Source organism: Talpa occidentalis, unplaced genomic scaffold (assembly GCF_014898055.3).
Source record: "Talpa occidentalis isolate TD23 unplaced genomic scaffold, MPIMG_talOcc4v2.1, whole genome shotgun sequence".
NCBI lineage: Eukaryota > Metazoa > Chordata > Mammalia > Eulipotyphla > Talpidae > Talpa > Talpa occidentalis.
Window position 1 is genome coordinate 140,607,109 of NW_026555331.1, and position 22,818 is coordinate 140,629,926.

The window sequence follows — 22,818 nt, forward strand, 5'->3', positions numbered from 1 at the left end:
ACTGGAACGTGAGCCCATTTCTGCCAGACTCCCTCATGGGAATGCACGGTTGGTGGTAGAGGGGGCATGTCAGGGCCCCACCATCACACACACATTCTCCTCCCCAACCCCTGGGAACTCCAGGAGGCCAGGCTGCTGCAGGTTGCACACCAACTAAAGGATCCCCAGGCCTGAGCTGACCTAATGCTGACCTGTCCAGGCCTCAGCAGTCCTGTTGACAGACCATGGTCTCTGAGTCAGGACTTCTGGCTTCACCTGGGCTTTGAGCTTGGGGCCAGGACCTGGCTGGGGCAGAGACCTTCAGATGCAGGCCCAGCCCTCTGACGGTCAGTTTGGAGGCAGTTACCAAGTCTCTAGGCCCATCTGTGGGGGGAACGCTGTGTGCTCACCCCTCACTCGAGTCTCTCGTCAAACTGGACCCCCTTGGTCTCAGCTGCTGCTGAAGGTCTGGAAGCTGAGAGTGGGAATATGTTCCCCAGTCAGGTCCCTTGCTGCAGAGCTGGGACTTGGATGGCCTTGTAGGAAGGCAGTTCTCAGAAGAGATGGGAACTTGCCAGAACCCAGTGGGGACAGCCAGGGCCCCCTACAGATCATTCCAGCTAATGGCACAGCCCTTCCCAAAGAACCTCTCACTCCCCTCGAGTGATTCTGACTCTTGCAAGGTGCCCCAGGTCCCCTATGCCAGGGAGTTGACGATGGAAGGACATATGGCCTCCCTCACCCTCAGCGCAGTTCTGTCTGCCCAGATGTCCACCTTCCACTGCTCTCCCTCCCACCTTTGCGACTGCCCCCTCACACATGCGACATGTTTTAACATGCTCTGTTCCTCAACCCCCTCAGAAGACACCTCTACAGTTCACTCTAATGAGAGATAGAACTACTTCTTGCTCACCTACTGCGTGCAATACACAGTGCTGGCACATTGCATATTTTGTGCCAACTAAACTCTGAATGACCTGGCAAGACTCAGTGTGGCCTCATAACAGCCTCTCAGTGAAGCTACTGCAGCCAGCTGGTGAGGGCGGTAAGAGATTTCCAAACCCAAACCCAAGTTCCCACCCAACCTCCCCATTCTTGGCTGCATACAGGCCGACCCCTGGGCCTGCGAGGTGACTGGGTCAGCTCTGAGTCCTCCCTTGGTCTCGGGGGTAGGACTCAGACAAGGACACAGGGCTGATCAGAGAGTACCCGTGGAGAGAGGCTGTGCTCAGAGCTTCCCGGGCAGTAAGGGCACAGGGGAGAAAGATTTAGCGAAGTCATGGGAGGGAAAATTGCATCCCGGTCAGCTGGCAGCATGGGATTTGGAATCAGAGAAATGAACTGACTCATACTTGGAAGAAAACGCCATCACCTCAGGGCCCTATTGCCTCATCTGTAAAACGAGAATATGAGTGCCTGTGTCATAATGTTTTATGAACATTAAATAAGATAATGTATGTGAAGCGCTTGGCACACACAGTGCGCACTTAAACAGCAGCAGGTTTATGACCTGCTTTTTCCTACTCCATTGACTGCTTTGCACAGATTAGCCCAAGAGTCCCCGAGATAGCTAATGCACCGGCAGCGTGTCTCGGGTGCGGAAGGTAGGAATTTTCTCCCCATTTTATGAAGGGGGAGATGCAAGCACAGTATCATGGCAAAGACTATCAGAACAATTCCCCTTTGTAGCTTGCCACCCCACCCCCTAAGCAAATGCCACTCTGGAACAGGACTTTCTTTATTCACCAGATGGTTTGATAATTTAGTTGAAGTCTGTGAATATAAAACTGGATAGTAAATTTTAATTGTAACCCAATAGGTTGGCGCTTAGGAGGCGATGATAGGCTGAAATTGGGGGAGGGTGTTGGCTCTGTTTTGAAGGGACTGGTGTATGACCCCTGCCTGCACAGCTCTTTCCCCAAATGCCCAGGCTTCACAGCAGCCTGGTGGTCTGCTTCCCAGGACCAGAGAGTGTCTTCACAGGCAGGTATCTCCGCATCCATGAAGGCCAGGAGACGCTGCTTTAGATTAGCCAGTGGCTTCCCTGGAATGTCTCTATACTCAGAAAATCAACAAGGAGTGACTCTCCTGGGGGCAAGAGAACTGAGAACAAAAAAGAAAAGATGGATGCACACAAGATCCCAGGATCTTGCATTGGAGGCTGGATTTCACATAGCCCCAGGCCAAATGTGGGACAGTAAAGGTTCACTTCTGTCTGCAAGCAATGAATGAGCTTAATGGAAATGAAAAAGTCACATGTCTGGCATATGCCCTCAAGACTGCAGGCTGGACTTCCCACAGATATGTGCACACCCACGTTAGCAAGGGCATTATTCACAATCACCAACAGGGAGAAGCAACACCAATGTCCACTGACAGATGAATGGAGAACCAAGATGTGGCATATACAGGCAACAGAATATTATTCAGCCTTAAAAAGGGAGTGCTGCCATGTGTTACAACATGGTGAACCTTAAAAACGGAAGTGAAATCAATGCTTATTGTGTAATAGCGTTGGATAGCTCATGTCATTTATTTGAATATTATACTGAAAGTGGGAAACAGAATGGTGGCAGAAGTTCTCATCACTAACATATAAAGCTGAGAGCCCACTGGGCATGAAGAATGTTTGAAGTGCTGAACTAACTAATATTAATTGTTGGGTAATGAGGATCCTATAATGACAGTTTCATCCATTTCTCTTTCCTGATGATTTTCAAGAAGGGCTGGCAGAAGGCTCTTTCCCCTCATGATGACATCAGAAGGCTGACTAGGAGCTGCAGGTTGCTGCTCCTGCCCCACATCACAATAAAGTATCATAACACAAATTACCACCCCAGGAAGAGCTCAAAATTCAAAAGCCACAGCTTGGCTTCTACTGAATGCATATTGCTTTTGCTTAAAGTAGAAAACTAATACATTGATCCATTGTAAGTTGGGGGACCACCTGTGCCTGCCACGCGTGTAAACTCTTGTCCATGTACACATATACATACACATGGGGACAGTGGAACTTGCTACCAATGAGGACAGGGAGCCCACCCTAAAGTTTGAAAATGCCTCTTGGGATTGCCTGTCCAAAGACAGAAATGCACGCATCCTCACTATAGAAACACACTTCACTCAACAAACAAGTATGGAGAAATGTGTGTGAGTCCAAAGCCCTTGGGGACTCAAACTCCACAGAGGTGCTGGGTTCGGCGTCACCTTGAAAACTTATGTAGTCATTTCCTGGGGTCACTCTCTGTAAAGCTTCACCATGGCTGAGCAATGGGTCTGTTTTTATTTTATGTACAATATAAATCCTAGCCTGATGTTTGATCCATCCTAATGAGTATGCACGGCCAGAGAGCAGGGCACTGATTTTGTACCCAGAAGTGACAAGCTCATCGTTGGGAGTGAAGATTCTGGAATCTAACTGCCTGGACTCATGTCCTCCCAGTTGTGTGTCCCCACACAACCCCTGGACTTGTCTGTGCCCTTAATCTTCCCACTAGTTAATGGGGGTACCTATTTTGGAAGGCTCTTGGGAGGCTAAATGAATGCGTGCACACAGGTTCTTAAAACCGCACCAGGATAGGGTTGGCAGTCAACTAATAATGATTATTCTTTATGATCATTATTTTGCTCTGGTTTCCTCATTTATGTTTCACTTTTCTCTGGTATTTGTCTTGATAAGTCATTCCAACTCCCCTTCGGAACAAAGCGTAATATGAATATATGCATAAGCCAGATACTCTGCTAGACAGTAAGTGGGATAAAATGTTCAAAAGATGAGGTCCCTGCTGGTACAAAAGACAGTTATGTTTTTATCGCTCATATTTCCACCTCCGCTTATCTTTGCACATATATTTACTAAGCGCCAATTAAGTGCTACAGTCCTTATATCGTGGTTTCTTAAAGATCCAGCGAACTTCTTGCACTCCCTTGCCAGGTTTCTTTTTTCTGTGTGTACGCAGAGTTTTTCAACTTCCATTCACTTTTCCAGGGATCTGTGACCCCTCCCCCAAGGCCCAAAGCCCTACTCCCTGCCCTGCTCTGAGGCTCCCTGGCTTGGCTCGGCCTCCTCCAGAGGCACCTTGAGCTTCCCCCACCCTCGGCCTCAGCTCCCAGGTGCCTGGACCTGAGATTCCCCAGCAGCTTTCTCTACGCTAACACTGAGATGGGGAAGGCCTCCCCGTGTACTGCTCCTCACCTCAAGATCCCGGAGGACAGGGTGGTCTTCAATTCCCGGGAACAGCACCCGCATGGTGTAGGTTCTGTAGTCCAGGAAGGGAATCCCAGCTCCGTCCAGGTCACTGGTCAGCTCATGGATGTCTGTCTGCAGCTCGGCAAAGGCTGGCACAAAGGGAAGCCCGTGAGACCTCTGGGGCAGCTGGACCAAAGCCACCCCACCTCAGAGTGCTCAGAACCCTCACCCAGCTCCCTGGAGAGGGGAGCAATGGTCTGCAGATGTGCAGGAATAAGCAGGGCAGGGGCATTTCAGGCAGCTGGGAGGATGACACAGGCATTAAAAGATGTAGCACAGATAATCTTGTCTTGGGCCCAATTCCTCTCGGAGCATGATGAGGGAATGGGGGTGAAGGAGGCTATCCTCAGATCTGGGCTGCTGCTTGGGCCAAGTGACCCCCCATCTGAAGATGAGGGCTTTTTTGTTATTGTTTTCACGCTGTACTGGGGGCCAGGAGAGATGGAGGTCAGGTAAAGAAGGAAAGGGCGTTTTAGAGTGGGGTTCATTGTAAGACTGAACGTCACTTTCATCTGAAGCCCCAGAGCTGGCCATGCTCACTGGAGTGTCCAGCCATCATGCTGGGCTCTGCCACACGGGCAGGATAGCTTCCTTCAGTATAAATAGGCAGGGTGCATCTCTAGCCTTCCTTCTGCCGTGAAATTCTGCCTATGCACACTGCTGTCTGTGGATGCAGCTCAGGCCCTCAGACAGACACAGAGACTAAGACCATCCATGCCACCCCACCCTGTGACTGCCCCCTCCCCCTGCCCAGGAAACCCAGCATGCTGTGCTGCCTGACAGGGTGATGCACCTGTGCTTTCCCTGTTAAGCCTCTCTCCTAGTTCAAGTGCATACGCGTGTACATACATGGACATACCTACACATGCACACACACGGTGCACATAAGACATGCACACACACACAAACAACCAGGATGGATGAACTTACACTGGTAAAGAAGCACTATCAGGGGACCCTGACTAAACTATTTCTTTTTATTTCTGTAAATACAAGAGCATACTTCGTGGGCTCACCAAAGAGGGACAAGCCCACTGTAGCCCGAGGGCCCTTGAAAACCAGGCCCTGTGCCCAAGCAGTGGGCCCTGATGATCACATGAACACACCAGCCTCCCCACCTCCAGGCACTGCACAGGGGCCCCACTGTACCCTGCAGGGATGACATTAGGCCTAGGGATACCCCTGTTTTCATCCAAAGAATGGGATTGCCCCTGGTCCCCAGAGAGGTTGCTGCAGACCTCTCTTGTGCTGTTCTCTTCCTGAACCCCTGTATCTCCTAGTCACACTGGCACAGGGACCCTTATCGAGGACAGTGGCTCCAAAGGCAAAGCACCCCTAATTCACCCAAGCAGAAATTACAGCAACATGACAAATGCTTGTGTGTGAAGGAGCTGGCAAGACTTTTTGGCATATACTGTCCCCCAAAGTTCCTCACCAACATTAAGGTGTGAGCTGAAAAAAACAAACATGGGGGTGAGTATGTCGGGGTACATGCGTGTGTGTTTGCATATCAAAGGGCTGGGTCTCCCCAACTGTGAAGATAATGTACCGCTCACCATCTCAGCTCAGACATCCCTGTGCCTCGACCTACCCTGCCCTGCAAACACGCAACATCCAGCTCTGGACACCCCTAGAAAATGCTTCCAAGATCAGCTGTACCTGCCCTTCGCTCTATGTCTCTATCTCCCCCAAGCCAGAAGTCAAGCCCCTCCTGGCCCCTCCAGGGATACCCAGGCCGACTCCCTGTCTGACTGCTAATTCCTCCTTCTCTGGAACACTCGGAGGAATCTGGCTCACACACTGCGCCCTCGCAGCGGAGGTGCTCAGCTGGTGGGAGGAGGGTGGGGGAGCTGGCTTTTTATCGGTCTGCAGCTTTCCCTTAAGTCACCACGCGCCGCCAACATTCAAAGCCTCGCGCCTGCCACACATAAAAGAGATTCTAATCACTACACCTAATTAGAGGGAAGAGTACATTGCAGAGAAAAAAATTAAGCAGCGTAAATATAATAAAAGGCAGTAATTAACAGTCCCACGAGGCGGATGCTGTGCTGACAACCGAAGGATGCAGGGAGGGGAAGGAATGGACCCACTTCCCCATCAGAAAGAGCCGGGCCTCCCCAGAGGGCACGTGAGCACCCCAGGTCCCCCGGATTCATGTGGCATCCACATCCACAGCTGAGAACCAGCTCAGACCCTCCCAGGATGATTTACCCAACAATGTCCTGGCGTGGCGAGAGTCTGACTCCTAGATCCCCTTCTTGGATTTAATGTGGCTGATTCTATCAGAGTGCTGCTTGTGGTTTTTTTTTTTTTTAAATATGAGCTGTGAAACACTTCTTCATAAATCCCAGATCAGCCCGACAGCCTTTCCTTCCGGCTACAGGAAGAGCGCTGCAGAGGGCTTGAATGTATCATGCCAAGACACCCCAAGAGGAGACCATCTACCCAGTGGGCGGGGTTCAGGCCTGGAAACTGCTCTAGCGGGGTTTCAAAGAGGGAAGAGGCCACATGAGGGAGAAGGAGAGGAGACCGGAGTGGGGGACTCTGCAGGGGCTCCCCATGTCTACCTGGCTTGATAGTGCGTGGGGTGCACGAGCACACACTTGCATGTGCACACCCGCCTTGGCCTGCCCGGCCTCTCAGTACCTTCCTTGCACTCCAGGGCCACGCGGGACTCCAGGTTGTCCATCTGCATCTGCAGCCGCTTCAGCGTGAGGTCGCTCTCCCGGGACTTGCGCTTGTAGGCGATGAGCACCGCCACGATGAAGATGATGAGGAGGCCGCCGGCCACGGCGATGCTGACGATGGCCGGCAGGCTGAGCGGGCTGTCCGGGGCGATGTACACCATCCCTGGGGAGTACTCCATGCCACCGACACGGGCCTGGGGGCACATCAGGTGAGAGGGAGCTGGGTGGGGGGACAGAACTTCCGAGGGAACGGTTCTGAGTCACGGATAAAATGGTGAGCAGGGCAGGATGACAGAAACTGCCCCAAAAGGACCATCATCATGGTGCTTGAAACAGCTTAGAGGGCCCTGGGGACTGAGGGAGGGCCCTTCAGGCTCAGCAGAGGCCACCCCACAACTGCAAGAGCCACACAGTCTCTTAATTCAGGAGGAAGCAGCACACAATGGGGACCTAGAAATGTCTGACATGACCTCAGTGACCGGCTCCCCAAGCTCCAAGCCATTCTAAGGGTGTGACTGCGGCACAGAACGTCACATGATGGCCATCCCCAGGCCCACATAGCTCTCCTGGAAGGGTCTCTTGCCCTGAGCAGGCGATTGGGCACATCATCAAATGTGCAATGACTGCCCTTCTGTAGCACCAGGCAGTGTGAAAGAATGACACTGTGGGGCAGAGGCTTGGAAGTGGGGCCAGGAGAAGGAACGGGGTTGCTAGGAGGAATGTCTGCAGCAGGTCAGAGTCTCTCCCGGAAGGTCCTGGTCGCCCAGGATGGAACTGACCCTCTCCCACTCCAGCATCCCCAGGGCCGGCTGCATCCCAGGATGGGGTCCCCGAGCCTCACCATCACTTTGTGCCTGCCGATGAGATTGGGGGACTCGCAAAGCAGCTGCACATCTGATACAGTCACGGTGCATGGCTTCTCCCCGACCAGCACCGTGTAGTTCAGCTTCACGTTGCCCCCAGCCACGGGTGGGATCAGATTCTTGCCCTGGATGGACAGGAAAGCCTCAGATCCCGCACCAGAGTCAGGACCAAGGCTATGGGCTGGCTGCCATGTCCCCCCACCTAAAGGTCCCCTCCTGGGAGTTGGTGGAGAGGTCACCTTCTGTGATAAGTCCAAAATGTACAGCCTATACCATCATTCCCTCTTCCCTGACTGGGAAATCAATAATCAAGGCGCTCTTCAGCTTATCCCAAAGGCAGCCTCAGAATCCTTAACACAGAGCTAGAGTCAGTCACTACCATTTGATTCCAATAGTCACGGGAGTTAAAATTAAGTTGCTGTCTGTGCTGGGCCTCCCTGGTGGCACAAGGGGTTAAGACACAGCCTGTGAAGCTATCCACAGCCTCTGCAGCACGAGTTCAATCCCCGGCCATGTGGGTCCCCATGTGGGAGCTACCCACATGGCACAGCAGACCTCTCCTAGCTCGCCCGCTGCTCCCCTCAGCAGTGTATTTCAGTCAATCCACCTGTTCTGTTCCCCGCTCTGTCTCTGGTGAATCCTCTCACCCCCCACACCTCTGGCCTGTACCCCAGGCCTTGCATGTATAAATAAATATATCTTTAAAAAAAATTGTTGCCTGTGCTCCAAAGGAACTCTATGCCATGGGTTGCTGCCCAGGAGGAAGCAGTATGAACCGTTGAGTTCCTGAGTCCTAGACTCAGGTGACAAAACAAACTTGGGAGTCAGGTGGTCTGGGTGGATCCGGCTGCCCTGATCAGGTCTCTGTGTCTTGTTAAGCAAGTTTTCCTCTTAATGTAAGCTCCGAGAGCGGGGTTCCCATACTCTAGCTGTAACGCAACCTCTACTGTTGGCTCCGTCATGGAAGTAGCCAGGAGTCTGTGACTTCTGCTCTTTCTGCGATTTACGAGCCTCTCCCCCTAAGCCTCAGCCTCCTCTCTACCTGCCTCCTGTCCACAAGCCACACTCTACCTTGAGGATGATGGGTGTGCCGGGCTTCAGCTCCAAGATTCCTGAGGGACCAAAGGCCTCAAACACCGGGTTGGGGTAGTAGGTGAAGTTGGTCTTGTTGAGGATGAGCAGGGACTGGACATTGTCCAGAATGAAGCCAAACTCCTCAGGCCTCTCTGTCAGGTCGGACTGGGAGTCGGGCCCCAGAGCAAGGGCTGGAGCCTGGCAGGTCATCTCGGTCTCGTTCAGAACCTCACAGAGCTGTGGGGGAGCCAGAGTGGAGACATGCAGTGCACGTTGGACCCCCACTACCCCCTGCACCCATCGGGTCTCTGGTGGTGCTGCCGTGCAGCATGGCATCAACACAGGATAGCAGGGGACGGGTCCTGGGGCCTTTACAACCAGGACTACTCAACCTGGGTGCTCAGGAGTAAGGTCTGCAGCCGGCACCCAGCTCCCTTTTGTCTGTAGCGGCGTGGCAGTGACTAGGGTACTTTCTCAGCACTGCAGGTCAGAGGGAGCGGAGGAAGAATAAGGGTATAGAAACCCAGAAGCTGTTGCTTCTCCTGCCCTTACGCTGAAATGTGGAAATGCCCTCAAATCTGCTCCCCCATCCCATCACCTCAGGGAACCACGCGCCGGGGTCATCGGTCTGGGTGGGCCTGCTTGAGGTCTCAGGTATAGCACAGCTACACCTTTAGGGAAGTGACCTGCTGAGCGGGCGGTCCCCCTGGCCCCTGCCAGCCATGGACTCACATTGATGTGCTCCTTCCCTCCATGCTTGGCACGGATCTGAGGGTTCTGTATGAGGTCCAGGTTTGTTCCCCACACGGCGATGGGTGTGTTTCCACTGACGGGGAAGAAAGAAGGAGTGTGAATACGGGGACAGGAGCAGCGATGGCACTGAGGATGGTGAACCAGGCTCAGCTCTGACATTAAAGACAATGATCACCCGGGGTGGGGAGGCGGGTTTCGGGCACAATGATGACAAGATGACTGAATAATAGTCAGGATGCACACTCAGCAGCCAGGGGGGAGAGAGTGATGACCAGATGTCCAGGAGCGCCCTGGGCTGAGCACATATGGAGTGTGGACACCCGTGGAGGCCCCTGGCCCACCCAGATGCTTGTCTGCAGACCCTGGAGCCTCTTCCTCCAGCCCTCACAAGTCTCGGGGAGCTCTGTCACACTGGCCTCCGCTATGGCGGCCTGGCTCCAGACCAGCCCCCACCAGGGCCCTCTGGGGTCTGAGTGCAGTCTCTTCCCCACACATTCATTCTGCAAACTTCCACCTCAGAAGTGCCAGTCAGCTGAGATGTGGGAAAGAGCAGCATGGACACCCAGGAACCTCCTCTGGGCATGCAAACGTGAAATGCAGGGACTCAGGTCTGCACCCTGCAGTGTCAGCCTGCTGATGGGGCGGGGTCAGGAGATTCATCTTTGTGTAGCTTTTCCAAGGAAATCTGGATGCTACTGTTCTGTCTCAGGGTGAGCAGAGCTGACATGGGATGGGGGTAGCGTCCTGGGGGCTACTCAAAGCAAAGTGAGGAATCACTTTACCCATAGTCAAGGGAGTATCTCTGAGAATTCCACCCGCTAAAACATTAAGCCACTACAGTCTTGGTGGGAAAGATTTATACTCCCAGTTACTTCCCTCTCTCTTGCCCTCCACCTCTGTACACACACACACACACACACACACGTGCACACATGTAGGAAGATTCCAGAGAGACCCACAGAGACTCTTCTGCCCGTGGTGCTCTGGATGTTCTGCTGCCCAGCCTCCTCCCTTATCTTCTCACTCACAGCTTAACATGCATCTTCAGATGCCCCATTGCGGTTCATGAATGACACAGGCTGCGTGCAGGCAAGGGGCAGCTCTGCTTCCCCCATCCTCATCTTTGCTAACTAGGCAGAAGAAGCACTGCCCGCCCCCCGCCCCCGGCAGGTACAGCATGTGCCTGTGCCTCCAGCCTCCCTCTTGATGAGCATGACTTGGGGTCGGCTGCTGAGAGCTAGGAAGGACGACAGTCCATTTCTGTGGACTTGTCATGGGTGGCGGCTTGTCCACTGAGGCACAGGGGGCTGTTTCAACTTCCTGTGCTCAGCAGGCCCCGGGAGCAAATCCTGAAATTCCTTCCTATAGGCTATTTTCCACTCTATGTGCCTTATATTATCTGCATGAAAATCAGGGCTGAGTTCTAAGGTCTGAGGCTCGGAGGCTAGCTGCTGTGCACACCTGAATCTTGTTTCAGCAAAGGCTGCCTTCTATTTAGGTTTGGGGCTGGGGCCAATACTCTTTCTGGAAAGGGCCAGAGAGTGAATATCCCAGACTTCTCAGGAGAACTGAGGTCCCCGAGCAGGAAGGGCGGCTCTGGCGGGCCCTACCTGACGATGCTCCACTCTGGCTCAATGCGCACGATGGTGGGGTCCTCCAGGTACTGGAAGGACAGGTCCTGATGGTGGATCCTGGCCCTGTCCACCTGCACTGTCACCTGCATCTCCAGCACCTCATCTGAGGACGTGGTGTTGCAGACAATGTAGGATGGCGATCGCCTGGAGGGAGGAAGACACAGGCGGGTCACTGGCCGCCCAGCAGGATGGTGGTCTTGAGGGCCCTCCCACACCCTGCTTGTGGATCAGGCCTCTGAGGGGCAATGGTTGGGCACTACCTAGAGGTTAACCATTGACAACTCCTTGGCCACACCTTAGAGAGCTTCCTATGAACCTCCTTTTCAACTAGGCCTTGTCCTCGGGCCCTGTCTTCCATTGCCCAGCTCCGTTTTGAGCAAGGATCCTGCTGCTAACAGTTAGCGAACACCACCCCCCCCCAACACCCACACACCAGGCTTGATTTCTGAGCACCCTTGATACCTGATCAAATTCCTCATGCCTCCCCAGGTATTTGATCACTCTGCCCTGCCTTCAACAAGAATCCTGTTTAGTCAGCTTAGCAAGAACCCCCAGCCTTACTGCTTCCTCATGGTGCTTTTCCATGCCCTGATCCCTCAATCCGCTCCTTCGCTGTGAAGCCGCAGCCATCTCTGCTGTACTTGGAGTCAAGCCCCAGCTCTCTCCTCCACAGACACAGTCTTGACCCTACAGCCAGAGTCCTGAGTCTAAAGTCCCCGCATCACTGAGTGCCAGAATATTCATCTGTAACACGAGCCTGGGCTGGCTCAGCCCTGTCACAGCTCAGCAGGGTCCCACATAGCTTCCCCCAGCAAACCCATCTAATGACCCCCACATCCCTGAGTCCTGCCTCAGCCCCTTGCCCCCCTCCTGACTCCAGGCTCCTGGCTCATGGATAGCCATGCTCTTCTGGGGTGGGGTGGTGGGACCGTGGGGGGGATCAGCCAGGGCCGCTGCTTCTAGCAGCTGTCAGTGGTGCCAGTGGGGTCCACTGGTGAGGAGCTAACTTGGGGGCAAGGGCCTCTAGATTCTAAAGTGTGTCCTGTAGAACTCGGGGGTTCTGCAGAGGGGGCGGACAAGGAAACCAAGGTGAAACAGTGGGCAACAGCATGGCGGGTGCCTGGCAGGCCTCCAGACTGAGCCAGTGGGCCCAGAAGACCTCGGCCACTTTCTCAGGGAGAAGGAAGCACATATAGCAGGTTAGGCTGGAAGTCTGCTGCCATGAGAACCCCCTTCTCCTACCCTCTGTGCTGTGAACCCCCAATGTGCCCTGAGGCGAGTTACCTGTGGAAGAGGCAGGGCTGCTTCCCGAACATCACCACCACGTTGCTGCCCGCATTCAGGTTGGTGCCTGTGATGGTCACTTGGGTGCCTCCCGACATGGGCCCCCGACTGGGCTTCAGGTCGGAGAGGGTCAGCGTCTGAGGAGGAAAAGGCTGGCCTGAGGGGGCTTCTGGGACCCTGAGGCAGCACCCCACTTCCTGCAGTTGACTTCTAGAATCTTCAGAGAGCCACGGCAATTTTCCCAGGCTTGTGTGGCAAGGTAAGGTTCTCACCTCTGAGAGTTTGCATCTCTATATAAATAGCAGTGGTAATAGCTGCTATTTACTGACCTTTTATTTATTTTTGTGTTATATTTATTGAGGTAATGGTGATTGACATCACATTGTATGTCTTTGGGGCATAGCCTTACACTTCCACAAATGTAGGGTATCTTACCACACCCCCCACCAAACCTAGTAACCCTCTATTAGGTACCCCTTCCCCTTTGCTCCCACCCATTCCACTGCCCTCTGGTAGCCATAGTTCATTGTGTTCCTTTCCCTTCTGGATGTCTCAGGTCTATGGTCACCTTTCAAAGTTTGTCCTCATCTGACCTTTTGTTTGATTTCTCTATATTCCACATATATGTGAAACCATCCAGTATTTATCTTCTCCTTCTCCTGGACTTATTTCAGTTAGTGCAGTCCCTTCCAGCTCTATTCATATTGCTACAAATGGCATGAGTTTATCATGTTTTATGGCTGAGTAGTATTCCATTGTATATATATATATATTTGTATATACACATTTTTCTAATCCACCCATCTGTCCTTGGACATTTAGGTTGTTCCCACAGCTTGGCTATTATAAATAGTCCTGAGATAAAAGATAGGAGACCAGGTTTCCTTTTGAATTACTGTTTTTGGGTAGTTTCCTAGGAGTAGAATTGCTGGGTCCTATGGCAGTCCATTTCCAGTGTTTTGAGGAACCCCCATATAGCTTTCCATAGACACTGGACCAGCCTACATTTCCAACCAGCAGTGTAAGAGGGTTCCTTTTTCTCCACACCTCTGCAGTGCTTGATGTCTTTATCTATAGTGTGTATCTATATACACACACACATATATATATTCAAATATGTATTTGAATTGCTAATCAACTCTACAAGGTAGCTGCCATCCCTTTGACAGATGAAATTCAGAGAGCTCAAGTAAAACCTGCAAGGTCACACAGCTAGAAAGTGGCCTGAGATCTGACTCCAGGGCTCTAATTCACCACCTCTCCAGCCTGGGTTGCTTCAGAAAGGTGACCTGCCCCCTCCACAGGCCTTACCAGAGAGTTGCCTAAGAACCCAACAGCCAGAACAAGGGGTTGGGGGTGTGAGGACCCCAGGAAAGCCCAGGGGAAGAAGCAAAGAAGGGTCCTTCCTTAGACTGAGGGCTCTGGGTGTCAGGGTTGGGGGTGGGAGGCTGGGGCCTGGGAGCTGAGGATTTGAAGTTGCAGTTTGTTCTTTCATTAGCATTTTAATGGAAAAAAACTTTGCTCAGTCCCAGGTGAGAAGCCTGTATGTGCATTTAAATGAAGGTTTCTCTCTCCCCTACCGCTTTAAAGAATTCCACACCAAAAGTAGAATCCACTTAGCTCCTGGGAGAGGGCTGGTAACCTCCCCAAAGGAGACCTCCACTGATGATGCCTCAGGAGAGAAGCCCCAAGGAAGGAAGCCTGCACACCCCAGCCTGACACGGGGTACATGGGGAATAGAGGAGACACTCACTGACCACTTTGCCCACCACTGGCCCTGCTTCTGTGTGGTCCCTCTCCAGAGGCCACCTTCACTGGCCGCCTCCTACCTGGTCCAGCTGCCTAGTCTCTGCAGATCCCAGGCTGGCATCCTCCGAGAACCCACCACACAGAGGATTGCTTTTTCTGGCTCTGCTACTGGCGCTAGCCTGCCCCAAGCCATGGCGGGTGAGGCTAAAGAAAGAGCCTTCAGTTCTCAGCTCTGCCTTGATCATCCTGTGTGATTCTAGACAAGTCACTTGACCTCTCTGATCACAAAATCAGGGACCTGGGTCAAAAGGTGATTTAAAGACTCTGGCTCTGTAGCTCCGGGTCACATTCCACAAATGGTGCCTTTGCCTCACACAGGTTTCTAGGTTGGGTGGTCCTAGAGCTGAAGTGAAAACTGGGGTAGGGGTGGGGGGTCGTGAAGGGAAAGTGTCAGCTTGGGGTGGGGCTCATAGGTAGAAGGGGCAGGAAGGAGAGATTCCCTTCTGGCTTAGTGGAGGAATCCGATCTGAGGCTGACTGTGTGGGGAAGTCATTCTGGGGGTGGGGAGAGGATATGGAGAGATGTTTTAGAGTTGTGAGGAACTATTAATTATTCAAGTCCTTCCTGAGGGATCCCAGGGACAAAACAACTTCCCTGGAGCCAGAGGGCAGGCCCAGTGCCTTATAGATTTGAAGCCAGGTTGTCCAGACTTCCACGAAAGCTCTCCTGCTCTAGAGGACAGGACTCCCGTGACTAGTTCTGGGTCTGCCCACAGAGGCTGAGCCTGCCAGCTATCACAGTAAAGACATCTGTGACCCGTGCCCAGGCAGGTGGCTGGCAGCCAGGACTCACCATAAAGTAGTAGAGCTGCGAGGACCGGGCCATGAACTCTGGCCGACACACCGCCACGCAGATCTCCACGAAGCCGGCGTGCTGGCTGGGCTTGGCTTCCCCCATCTCACACACAATCCTGCAGGGGGAGAGCACAGACCCCATGAGGCCCCAGAGGCATCCAGGACTGCAACCCCCTGCCATGACCCCTGATGTCCACCCTTCCCCAGGAAGGATCTCAGGAGCAGGACAGGGATGAGGAGTTGAAAGATATCAGATTCCTCCTGCCCTCCTTGCATGGACCCATCGGTGGTTCCCAGGAGATGAGGAAAAGCAAACTACAGGGGTCTCTTGGAAGCCCTCCAGAGAGTCGGGAGCCTAGGAAAGGGCCTCGGGTTCCAGACAGTCATTCCCCAGCTCACAAATAATGCGCACAGTTGTGAATTAAGATTGCAGGGAATGTTTGTGCCAAGCATCTTAGGGACCATGCTGGTAGGGCCCGGGGAGGTAAAGTGACTTACCCAAGGCCCACAGCAAGTCACAGCTGGACCGTGAAGCCAGCTAAGCTTTCAGGTCCTTGCCTGGAACTCTTTGCTCCCACTGCAAGGATTACCACAGTGAACTCTCTCTGCTCCCAGGCCCGGGTGGGGGCAGGATATGTACATTTTTTTTTTTTTTTTGGTGGGGGGTGTTAGGTGGGGACAAGAGTCATATATTACTCCCTTTTAAAAGCTTTTCACTATTTTATTTACAAAATCTGTTGTACTCTTTGAAAACAGTGAGACAGTTTAGAAGTCTAACATAAAAATTGTCTCTTCATTCCTAACCTCTTTTAAATGTTAACTATATTCTCAGGCCTTTTACTAGACCTGTGGAGAAAAAAATATATATCTTCACATATCTATTGTTATATATATATCTTCATATATCTGTGTATATATATATATGGACTCTATTTTAAAGGGAAGACATTGAGGCATGGAAAAAATTAGTCAACTTGTCAAATACATATACTTAACCACACTTATATACTCACACATGTACACAGGTACAGATATATACATATATATTTATATTATGTACACGTATAAACAAGTCATATATAACACATATAATTATATACAAACATGTATAAACACACATGATTTTTAAAATGAAAGGATTTTTAAACAAAAATTATTTTTAAAATCAAAGGTCTAATTACCCACTGTTTTAACCCCTCCCTTCATTCTGCTTCATCCTTTTCAACAGCTTTGCAGTATGTCCTGAGTCCTGCACGGTCATTTATCAAACCCTCTTCCTCTAGATGCACACTGACATTACCCCCGCTTTTCTTCTCCAAATAATCCTTCAAATGAAGCAGTCTGTACACACCTTTAAGCACTGGATTTATTATTTCTAAGGAAGGACCAGGTCTGGCCAATCTGTGCACTTAATGTTTGAGAGGTAGCCTGGAACAACGGCTCTTCTTTGTGCTTCTACCAGGGGCATTTGAGGAGATGGCGTCACTCTTTGGCCAACTCTGGATATTACCAATCCTTTGAAAGGTTTCCTAATAGGATAGGGACCTCACTAGTCACCAGACATGGTCCTTCCTTAGTTTGCTATTAAAATACATTAAACTATAAAAAAAAAAAAATCTATTCCTTATAAATTACTTACCAATTCCTTGTATTTAGACATACAGATTACTTCTAAATTTTCATTATTATAAATAATCCCAAAATAAGAACTCTTGCAACCAAATATTTGTGCATTCTGGCTATCTAGGAAAAGTTCTTTGATATTCTAGAAGTATGATGTGTATTGTGTATATTGTGAATTGTATAATCATGCTCTTTGCTTATTTTGTGATATTTGCCCTTTATTTACAGGACCCCTTTAGATAAATCATCTATTGACTGTCATAGGGGAAATGAGTATGTGTTATACATTAATTATTCCTCAGTAAAAATTAACTAATTAATTAAAATAGTAATCCAAATTTCTATCTTAAGAAAGGAGAATTAAAGTAAAAAAAAAGCAGAAGTAGCAAAAACTGAACAGAAATCAGTCAAATAGGAAGGAGAAAAACAACAAAGAAAATAAATGAGACCAGTAATCTATCTTAAACATTTATTTAAAGAGGAAAAATATATAACTATCATCCTGTTTCCAGCTTATCATCCCTATTTTTTGCTTTGCTTGCAATGATTTTTGATGAACAAGTTTTAAAGTTTAATGTACTCAAATCACCTAATCTTTTCCTTTCTAATTTTTTCTTTTCAGATATATTTAACACACTTCTCTTTCTTGAAATGAAATAAATCCCCACCTGTATTTTCTTCTAATCCTTTCACAATTTCATTTTTCACATTTAACTCTTTAATCTGCCTGAATTTATTTTGCTGAACAACGTGGAATAGGATCTGAGACAGGACTTTTTTCAGGTAGTAAACTGGGGTTACTTATTGAAAGGTCTTTCCTTTCATTGTTGATTTCAATATCAACTTCATCATTAAATACTAAAGCTTTATATCAGGGTTCTTTTTCTGGGTGTTCTATCTTATTCCACAGATCTAACTAGTACCATAGCACTAACTAATTCCATGGGTTTATAATAATTTTTTTTTTAAAATATCTGGCTATGCAGGTCCAGAACAGGGCATTTCAAAGTTCTCCAAATCACAATATATCAATTGATTTTGTTCTAGGAAGGACTTGGAAAGTTGTATTGGTTGTATTTGCTGTTGGGTGGGTTGAAAACCCCTCTGCTTATTTACAAGGCAACAATGGCTCATACACCTCCTTCAGCAGGTGGATTAGAGGTCAAGGCCACTTGCCGAAGGAACAACTCAGGGGTGCAGTAGACTGCAGTAGAGAAAAACAGCCCCAAGCACCCAGAGTGGAAGTGGGTGTGGAGTTTCACTTTGGTCTCTGGGAGGATAGAACGGGATCAGCTTCTTTTACAAATGGGGGTGGATGCAGGTGGGGAGTCAAGGACTGCAGAGGGAGCTGGGGTATAGAACTGAACCCACACTTGTCTTGCTGATTTTAACGAACCTTTGTTTCCCTCCTTCCCACCATCACCCTCCTAGGAGGCAACAGTCACTTTCTCTTCAATCCCAGTCATCTCGCCTTCCCTTTTCTACACCCTCCCGCAATGCACAGCAACCAGCTCAGGACTAGGGAGTTGTGGGAATGTCCCCCAGAATATTAGAGGCTTTCTCCTTTCCCCCAGCTTCCCACAGCTCTAAGACCACCTGCCGTTGGCCGGGGCTGATGCCAGCACCAACAAATGGCTGTTGTGCCATGGGTGGGCTCCACTTACTGTTCCGCAGGCACATAGCCGTCCACCAAAGGGCTGCACTCCACGCCGGCCACCTTGACGTGGGAGGCGATGTCCCGGAATTCCAGGCCCAGGTTCTCCCCGCGGATGGTGACCTTGGTGCCCCCTTCCCGGGGCCCTGTCACTGGTATTATCTGGAGGGAGGAAGATAGTAATGAGACAGGCATCGAGAGAACACCATCACCCATGCTGCTGGGGCAAGGAGAGGCTGCTGGCTCTTGTCCATCCCCACCCCATTCTTGGGGTGCATCGGGCCCAAATCCAGAAGGAACCCAGGTCAGGCACATGCAGGGGCTTGGGGGTGCAGCCTGTGCTGTGTGTGGGTTTAGGAATAGTGTTCACAGACCCTGTGCCCTCCTGCCATTCACAGAGGAGATGAGGGGATACAGTTTTAGCTCTGTCCTGCCCCTCACACTTTCCCTTTATCACCTGTATCCCCTCAAGTCTCCTGAACTGTGCTCCAAATCCAGGTGAGTCCTGAGGCCTCTACATTTTGACCTTTTCCAACTCCCCCTCAACCTCTTCCCCCACCCGAGACCATGGCTCCTCTGCCCTTGGCTCCAAAGCTGCCTCTGCTCAGACCACCAGATGGCTTGGTGAGTCTCAGCCTTGCCAGTTCTTAGAGACAGAGGAAGGTGTGGAGAGCCCCTTCAGCTTATTGACACCCCTCCCTGGGGACTCCCACAGAGCAGCAGGGCCTCGCCTTTTGTTTTCAAACACCTTTGATAAGGGGAGAACCTCTGAACCAAGCCTGCAACTGCTGGGGGAGTTGTGCTGGAAAATATCATGTGCCCAGCTGGCCAGGGCATCTAAGGCCCCCCTGAAGACCACTAGGGTAACTGACACCATGTGCAGGCACAGTGTTTTAGGGTTCCAGCCTCCTGCAGGGCGAGGCTCAGCAGCCTGGAGCCCGCTCACTTGGCCAGCAGGCCAGGGCTCGCTTACCTCTGTGATGCGGGGGTTTGTGCACTTGCTGTTGGCGCCCGACAGCTCCAGCCACTGGCTCTCCTGCAGCGGGCAGTGCTGCCGCAGGGTACACTGGCCCAGACCCTGGCACCAACCGCACTCAAAGGCCGGGTCTGCCTTGAGGCACAGCCCGCAGCTCTCGCGCATGGCTCCACACTTATAGAGGTGAACTGTGGGCAAAGGGCAAGTGGGAAAATACAGCTGGAAGTGGGGGCCTGGGGAGGGTGGACAAGGGGTGCCATCTGCCACTGAGATGACGGGATATGGAGACAGCATGTCCCCTTAGCCATTCTGACACAGAGAAGATCGCACAGAGCTCCAGGCTGTGCAGACACAACTGATTGGGGTGCAGAGTTTCCCCCCAGAGTCAGCAGTCCTCCTTCAGCCAGCCCAAGAGGCCCTGGAGGGCTGCTGGGAGGCAGAAGATGAGTGACACCAGGTGCATCATCACTTGGTGGGGATGGAAAGATCCTGGCCAGGAACACAGAGCAACTGCACCCTCCCTCCAGCCTGCTGCCTAGCCTCCCACAGGCTCTGCCTCCCACTAGGTCCTGCCTCCCACCAGGCCCCACCTCCCTCCAGGCCCCACCTCCCCAGGCCCCACCTTCAGCCCTGCCCCACCTCCCTGCCAGGCCCCGCCCCTCCACACCTTTGTTCTGAGCTGGGTTGTCGATGTTGAAGTGCCCATTCCAGACCACTGTCAAGTCCACAGGCAGGTTGTTGATCTCCATCCCTTCATAGGAATACTGCAGCCAGGTCCGAGGGTGTGGGAGAGAAGAAAGGGGGTCATAGAGACATCTGGAGATTTGGGGGCCTTCAGGGGTACATGGAACTAAGCCCTGGTGAGGACTGTCATGTGGGGGTGCATATGTGGGCATATATGCACATGTATGGGGGCAGGGTGGGGAAGCACATGTCAGGGACCAGGAGCAGGAGTTCGGGAAGCTGAGGCAGGGCAGAGGCCAGATCTGGGTAGGGCCCCATTTGGAAGGTGGGTTCAAAGAACAGATTTGAAGCTCCTTGTCTACCTTCTACTTCCATGGAGGTTGTAGCACCAGCTGCTTTCCCCAGGAAGTTTAACTGAAGGAGGAGCCTGCTTCCTCCCCAAAGATCCAGGGAACCCTAGCAATAGGCCCCCCAGACCCCTGATTCAGTGTGGGAAATTTAATTTCTAGGACACTCTGGGGAGGTGAGTGCTTTTCCAAAGATCTGGAGAGTAAGGAAGGGCTGAGCCGTCAGGGGTGAGCAACTAGGAATTACAAGAGAGGAGGACCAAGTGGGAACTTAGGGGTGAGGTGGGGAACCTGGGTCAAGACCCCAAAGGCATTGAGTGGCTCAAAGATGGGGCCTCAGCTCTGTAAGATCCTCTCTGGATCCCATTCCCTACCCAGATCTCTTGGGGAGTTTGGGTGCTTACTTGGGACTGCTGGGCTTGGAGGTAGGAAGGAGTGATAGGGGAGGTGCTGCTTGGGGAGGGTCTATCAGTCGAGCCTCTGTGGTTTCCATGGGAGAGGCTGCAATCCTAGCTGGGAAATCCCCCTGAGTGCCTGAGTCACAGAGTGGGCATATGGAGCAGACTCGGCTTTGGCGGTATCCTCACACCTGAGTAGGATGCGTGCCCAGCCAACTGCAGTCTCCACCCAAGTGCTGCAAATTTTTTCACGAAATCCCTGGTGAGGCACGCCCAAGCCAGAGAGCCAAGACGAGGCTTTACTCCATAGTGGGGCTGGTTTTGTGGCTCCATCTGCACTCTCGTGGCATCTCCCTGGTGACCAAGGACACCAGGGACAGGGTCTGGTCTCAGCCCATCAAGAAAGCTATGCTCCCTTGCCTTGGGGAAGCAGCAGCGCAGACCTGGGGTCTCTGGGGCCCCTGAGCTGTTTGTGGTGTAGTGCCGGAGCCCCGGGAGATGAAGGCCTTCGTGCCTGGGTCAGGCTGGGTCATTTCAGGTCCTTCTGAGTCTCTGGCAAACTTCTCCCACTCAAGAGTGATGGTTCTCAGAGTGGTCTAAGGACCACCCTCATCAGAAATATTGGGGGGAGGGGGTTACTGATTCCAGGACCCCAACCCCATCTGTTCAGTCGTAATCTCTGGGGAAGCAGGGCACTCACACAAGCTATTCTGGTGATTCTGACGCTGGTAATGCCCAAGGACCGCTGCTCCCTGCAATGGGCCAGAAGCAGGGAGGCGCGGTCAGGTGCACCGGGCTGGCCTGCATGTGTGTGCATACACTTGTGTGCAGGAGAAAGAGAGAGAGGAGGGAGAGAATCTTTTTCTACCTCTTCCTTCCACTTTCCTCCTCCAGCAAGCTCCACTTCCCAGGCTTCCCAGCTCCCTCTGGGGGGCTCCCCTGGAAGGTGGCCAGGGCTGACTCAACGGTCCACAGGGCTCCGGCCTCTAGAGGGGTTGCTGGAGGTGCTCAAGTTAGGAGAAGAGTCTGGCTCTTGCCTCTCAGACCTGGGTCTGGCCAAAGTGGAAGCAGCAGGTCATGGTGTCCAGCACCATGTTGGCTGAAGAGCAATAGAAGCTTCATGTTCCCCTCAGGAGGGTCCTGAACTCTCCCTGAGAGCAAGGCAAGGAATTCTGCATGTGTGTGCATGCAGTGTCTGCGTGTGCAAGTGTGTCCACATGCAGGCTGACCTGAGAAGGTGTCAGTGCACATATCTGTGTCACCGGTGTGTCCTTAACCACGTGTGCTACAGAGGCCAGACCCTGGGCACAAGATCTAAGCCTCAGTTTCCTCATTTGTAAAGTGGGACTTAGAAAGTGCATCGCTCAGCGGCCTGGGGTGAGGGTCAGCGATAACCACCCAATGCGGAGCTCCTGGGCTCTGTGCCTGTCACGTAGAAGGGGCGCAAACACTGCCGGGCATTTCAATCTGTGTGTTCACTGGGGGATGCTGTGCAAAAAAAGATTTGCGTTCTCTGTGTTTGTGTTTATGTTTATGTGGAATAATAATAGCAGCCACTTATTAAGTGTTTGTGCGCCAGACACTTGGTGCATATGGAGATGCGTGCACGTGAGGACACTTCGGTGCTGTCATGTTCTGGTGTGCACGTGTGTGTGCTTGCCTTTTCTTTTTGAGGAAATTGAAAATAAAGACGATTTTAAGGATCACATCTGCTGGGCATTACTTTCTGTCTCTCCCCTATTCCTGGGATCTTGACTATGAAATATTACAGAAATCATTAACCTCAGGTGCTCCCGCCACTCCCTCTGTCCCTAGGGAAGCAGTCTAGTTCCTGGGCACCCCTCCCCCATGACTTCACCCTGGAGGGGGCAGAGCAAGGCTTGCAAGAGACTCTCCAGCTTTTCACTGCTGGGAAGCTGGACCACTGGCTCCCTTCCCCCCAGGACCCACACCTCTGCTCCACTTAGCATTTATATAGCTCTCTGTAATCAGCGGGCAGTTAATGTGCAC

General features: G+C 51.7%; 1 protein-coding gene across 3 annotated transcripts in view; it reads right to left on the bottom strand.

Moving 5' to 3' along the window:
• The window catches only part of PLXNA4 (plexin A4), a 408,891-nt gene that overhangs the window by 41,802 nt on the left and 344,271 nt on the right, over nucleotides 1-22,818 (bottom strand). For all 3 annotated transcript variants that reach the window (XM_037518307.2, XM_054692673.1, XM_054692674.1), the window contains exons 11-21: nucleotides 20,047-20,143; nucleotides 19,377-19,567; nucleotides 18,414-18,565; nucleotides 15,125-15,242; nucleotides 12,524-12,660; nucleotides 11,216-11,383; nucleotides 9,585-9,678; nucleotides 8,850-9,089; nucleotides 7,757-7,903; nucleotides 6,875-7,109; nucleotides 4,175-4,317 (exon numbers count right to left, since the gene is read on the bottom strand). In XM_037518307.2, coding sequence (XP_037374204.2) covers nucleotides 4,175-4,317; nucleotides 6,875-7,109; nucleotides 7,757-7,903; nucleotides 8,850-9,089; nucleotides 9,585-9,678; nucleotides 11,216-11,383; nucleotides 12,524-12,660; nucleotides 15,125-15,242; nucleotides 18,414-18,565; nucleotides 19,377-19,567; nucleotides 20,047-20,143 — 1,722 coding nt within the window. The remainder of the gene's footprint in view (nucleotides 1-4,174; nucleotides 4,318-6,874; nucleotides 7,110-7,756; nucleotides 7,904-8,849; nucleotides 9,090-9,584; nucleotides 9,679-11,215; nucleotides 11,384-12,523; nucleotides 12,661-15,124; nucleotides 15,243-18,413; nucleotides 18,566-19,376; nucleotides 19,568-20,046; nucleotides 20,144-22,818) is intronic.